The sequence below is a fragment of the Papaver somniferum genome, chromosome 4 (genome assembly GCF_003573695.1).
Source record: "Papaver somniferum cultivar HN1 chromosome 4, ASM357369v1, whole genome shotgun sequence".
In the NCBI taxonomy this organism is placed as follows: domain Eukaryota; kingdom Viridiplantae; phylum Streptophyta; class Magnoliopsida; order Ranunculales; family Papaveraceae; genus Papaver; species Papaver somniferum.
Window position 1 is genome coordinate 955,709 of NC_039361.1, and position 5,033 is coordinate 960,741.

At 36.5% G+C, this 5,033-nt stretch overlaps 1 protein-coding gene across 1 annotated transcript; it reads right to left on the minus strand.

Annotated features, from left to right (window-relative positions):
- Positions 1–541: 541 nt before the first annotated feature.
- Positions 542–4,530, minus strand: LOC113274545 (transcription factor EGL1-like). Its single transcript, XM_026523918.1, has 8 exons — positions 3,836–4,530; positions 3,162–3,422; positions 2,786–2,882; positions 2,630–2,644; positions 2,375–2,431; positions 1,402–2,292; positions 864–1,307; positions 542–775 (listed from the first exon to the last, which is right to left on the minus strand). Exons 1-8 carry the CDS (start codon positions 3,964–3,966, stop codon positions 704–706), a joined length of 1,968 nt encoding a protein of 655 aa, XP_026379703.1. The 5' UTR covers positions 3,967–4,530; the 3' UTR covers positions 542–703.
- Positions 4,531–5,033: the final 503 nt, after the last annotated feature.

Sequence of the window (5,033 nt, forward strand, 5' to 3'; positions counted from 1 at the left end):
CAGTACAACGTCTATTTTCGATGAATTCGAACACGGAACACGGTACATTTTGTTTCTTGTCTCATGTCAAATGGATTGTGGTGCAAGTCTTATGGTGGAATCCAACCTATTCCAAGTGTGGAAAAACTATGGAATGTCAAGTCTAGTGGCTTTTAAGTTGGGGCTTTCCACAAAAAATCCAAGGAGGGTTCCATGGTTTGGTGGAAGGGTTCGTGGAATCCATCTAAGCGCCAATAAGAATAGCGCTAAACGCAAATAAGATTGGCGCTAAAAAAACGCCATTAAGAATTGCTTTTCTTTTATCCATAGATTTAAAATGAATTGTTGAAATCTAACGGCTGGAAAAAAAAGCTTCATTCTTAATTGTGTTTTTTTAGCTCCATTAAGAATAGCGTTTCTACTATTCCACCATTAAATTTGCGCTTCCATCCATAGTTCCAAGTGCTGAAGTGGCGTGGAAGATGGAAGATGGATGGATTCCACCATAAGACTTGCTCTTAGACAAGATGTGAAAGAACAAGGAAATTTGTGGAAGAGATAATGACCAACTAAAGCTTTGTTTTATACCATTCAAAACAGGTTCGAAATGAACCTTTCAGATTGTATTCGTTACACAATTACAATACAGAAGTAAATGAAATCAAATGATCCTACAAATATTACAGCTAGTGATACAATTTTACTGGACAGTGAGACACGATAGTCAGCAGGTACCAATAACTCTCTGAATTGCTTGTTTGATCATTCCTGCTGATACAACTTCGGCTCCTTTGAACTGCAAAATGCAAATGATTTCAGTTAGCACTTTTAAATTTGGAGAATACTATGTAGGATTCTGCTGAAGCAATCTTGAGATTACAAACCTTAGATTTGAGGGTTAGAGTGAGGATGCCTTCAGTTGCTGCTGACTGAATTGAATGAGCATCCAAATGGAGATTACTTATTGCATCTATAATTTCGATGAGTAAGCAATCTTTCCATGGACAGCGTATCTCAACCAAAACCTCTTTCTCGATCACGCAGACTGTAACATATGTTGCTACATTGTCTTTAGGTGAAACAGAATCTAGCTCAGGGTCTATTTCATCAATATCGCAAGCTTTTCTCTTGTTTAATACGGCCTTTGGACTGTTAGCATTTTCATTATACCCGTAATTATCAGAAGTCCTTTCTACTATATCCGGGTGTTTCCTTTTCTCTATAGTTTCAAACTCTGTAAACTCCCTGCAGGATTCTAGCTCTTCAACTCTTCTCTCGAGCTCTTTCAAGTAATCTACCGTGTCACTGAGGAGAGATGTCCTATCAAACTGCAATAAAAAAGCTAACATCAGTCACTAATGAGCTTCGGATTTACAACATGGGCATACAAATTTCTAAGCAGTACTACTCCGGAAAACGTACCTTGTTTATGGAGGGAACTAAAGATCTGAGAACAAGAAACTTGTCATCGAGTGCTTCTCTTTTTTCGTGGCCTAAAGCAATATCATGTCCTTCTGATTTCAAAACCCCATTTTCAAATTCTTTCCCATCATTTGATTTCAGATAACCCCCACCGTGCATCAGAGGAACATCAAACATAATTTTCTTCAACATTTTCTGTGGTGTTCCAGATCTACTCTTTTGATAACCCACTAGGCCTCGCCGCTTCCATCTCCTGAAACTGGATTTGTGATTACCACTATTAGAACATGGTGCCGTTACCAGTGCACTGGATGTTTTGAAAATGACGGAAAGTGTTCTTTTATAGTGCATATCATCAGTGCCAAGATCCAAATCATTAAACTTTGTATGGTTGCATTCTTGAAGCCCTTGAACACTATTTGTTTTTTTCAGCTGGGAAGAAGCTTTCTCTTGATTAAAAAATGACTTCTGAGATACACAGTCACTTGAACTTTCTGAACCTTGCATCCCGTTACTATGTTCAAATTCATCACCCACGAATTGCCAGCTTTGAACTTGAGAAACACCGAGATTTCCACCATTCATCATGTAAGAATCCTCTTCATCAGATTCACATTCATCTGAACTAGGAGAGTTAGCAATTAAATCTGCATCTGTGTTTACACCATTTTGTTGAAGTTCAATTTCTTCTTTTAGAATGGATTGAGGGAGATAATATGAACTGTGTTGAATTCCACATTCTAATCCTGCTACAGTATCAACTATCTCATGAACAATATCAGTACCCAAAATATCTTCACCAATTTTATCTCCATTCGGAGAGCAACTAGGCTTCTTCAACTCCATGAAGACAGTTTTAACGTGTTGAACCAAAGCAAGATCTTCAGGAACCTTGTGATAACAAAATATTACATAAGAAAACTGCCAGATCTTTAGAAGGAATTCGTTACAAGGATATGCAGCGAGATGTTACCATTTCAGTCACGCCTAGCTCGATCACACCGCCCAAGAAAGGAAAGCACACAACAGTCTGCAATTCAAAAACATGGTGTCAACTTTTGTTTTGCCAGGAATGTCGTACTGAATCAAGCAATTTTTAACCTATAGGAGGTTTCAAGATGTGGCATTACTGAAAATACCACGCCCATAGGGATATAAACAATTCACTACAATGAATCATATAATTGGTGAGACAAGATTGGGATTATATCTTCATAGACGACATTACCTGAATGGAGGCACTCTGCAGAAGGTAATTTTAATCGGTCCAATAGTGCAACAGGAACCAAGTTGGGCAAACAAGAGAAAGGAATTAGTCTTTGGGTCATAATAGTTTAGTTGAGATTTAAAAATTAGAACAGTATACCATCCGGAGAACACCAACCTTTGCAAGTAGAGATCGAATGTAAACTTTGCTGTCTGCACAATGAGCATCACATAGCCAAATAGGTTGACCGGTTGAGAATACTCTTCCTGGCAAGCTGGTAACGAGAATGGGCATTATTCATAACAGAACTACTGACAATCTTGTTCCGTTAAATATAATAACCACATAACTCGGATAACCGACATGTAATACAGTGTAGCATATTGAAGTGTTGGATGACAAACAAGAGAGTATTTTGGCATGTAAACAAGTGCTTTTGAGATATGAATTACTAAATCCTACAATACAAACTAATGACATTGGATTGAGATCTGCGGAAGACATAGTATTCAATCAGAATTTTGAAGAACCAAAAGACCAAGTTAGAACATACCCTTGACCAGAACTGAATGTGAAGGACATACAAACTAAGTAATACCACTCCGCGTCCGAAAGATCTTCCGGAGACAATGAAGCTGAAGGTCTTCTTGCTTGTTGGTTACTTTCACTTTCTGCAAGAGACTCGTACAGTTCTCTCAATTGTTCACTCCTTTGTAAACCCAATCGATTTGCACTAATTTCCATATGTTGCAGTTGCACTGTCTTCCTTGTCTTGATATCTCCATTGTAGTAACCAGCACCCCATTCCAAACCCCTGAAAAATAAACCATCCCCTTCAATAAAATTGAACTTCAAAACCAAAATTTTTCCAACAAACATTCGAAATAAACAGTATCAAATCGAAGAATCCCAAATCAAGCAAGCACAATTACTATACATTTTACCTCAAAATGATGGAATATGATAAGCAAATATGATTTTAAAATTTGAACAAGAATAAAGCAATAGTGAGAAAGAAAAATTAGGAGAGCCATCAATTTCGACAAGATCAAGCTAACAACCTAGTGAATAGTATTTGCCTCTTATCATTATTTCTACTTTCACTAACCACATTTTAATTGCAAATTCTTCACTGACAAAAAAAAAGTATGAACATCAAATCTCAGTTAAGAAATCAAACAAACACATTGAATACAAAAGACTAGGGGCATAGAAATGAAACAATACCCTTTATTCTTAGCAGAGGGAGTCCAAAAGATTGCATAACTCCATTGAATACTCCTCACAGCAACAGCAAGTTGATGTTTAAGATGAGTTTCTGCAACTCCTTGATGGTTTTGGAGTCCAGGAGTAGCCATGATCTAACACCAACCAACCAACACAAACAGAATTTTTCTCTCAAGTGCTTGAAAAGCCCTACCTACCTCCAATAAATCTTCACCAAATTAGCAAAGTTAAAGAAGATTCTTGTTCTAAAACTTTGTGTGTGTGTATTTCCACCTCAAGAACCAAAACCCAATACAAAATCTCTGCAAAGTTGAATCAAAAAGTTCACTTTTTTTTATAATGAGCTTTAAGCATCTCCATCCACTTTATCAGTTCATTACTCAGAAACCCATATGGAAAAAATCAGTCTTTTGAAATGAGACACAGGAAAAAGATGCCTGCCATTGCATCACTAGCTAAAGAGAACTGAACTTGGGGTTTTGTTCAAGAACACTGCAATTTCACTATTGAGTCACCAAAATGGGAAGATTTTTCTTAGAAAGAGATCAAGTTTCTGGTTATTGTTTTGCAGCAATGACAATGGGTTTTTGAATCTAGAGCACAGAGATTAAATATTGAGAAATTAGTTGAGGTATCTGAGAGGACTGGGTTCACGAGTAGAAATAACTTTATTATGTATTTGTTTGGTGGTTTATGATGATGCTAAAGGTATGATCCAATCTATATGGGTTGCTAAAACTTAGATATTTGGCCCCACAGAAAAGGACCATTATCTATATTTATATATTGCTTCTGTTTTTGCATTTTTTTTTTACTAATTTTAACAACATAAATGTGTTTTACTAGAATAATTAGAATTAGAATTGAAGTGTTTTACTGGAGTCTGGAGTTAAAGAGCTTCATTTTTTTCTGCTCGAGTTTCACAACTTTCACCGGAGTTTAAAGAGTTTCATTTTTTTTTTCTACTTGAGTTTCACAACTTTTAGCTGGAGTTAAAAGTATCTTCATAATTACTGTTGTCGTGGTTCTGGTGAGGAAATAAATTTTTGATAAGTTTGGATGCTTTTTAATGACCACCCTAATTCTGATATAGAAATAGGTTGTGCACTAGTGTTGGAGTCGGTATCGGAACCTTAGGGTGATAAAACTGGATAATCCTATGTTTTTTAGAAATCCATAATTAAAATTCATCTTGGAA

Coding starts and splice junctions, on each gene's coding strand:
- LOC113274545 (XM_026523918.1), bottom strand. CDS start 3,966: ATGGCTACTCCTGGACTCCAAAACCATCAAGGAGTTGCAGAAACTCAT. Junction 1,308..1,401: donor TAGTTCCCTCCATAAACAAG/GTACGTTTTCCG, acceptor TTTTTATTGCAG/TTTGATAGGACATCTCTCCT. Junction 776..863: donor CTCTAACCCTCAAATCTAAG/GTTTGTAATCTC, acceptor TGCATTTTGCAG/TTCAAAGGAGCCGAAGTTGT.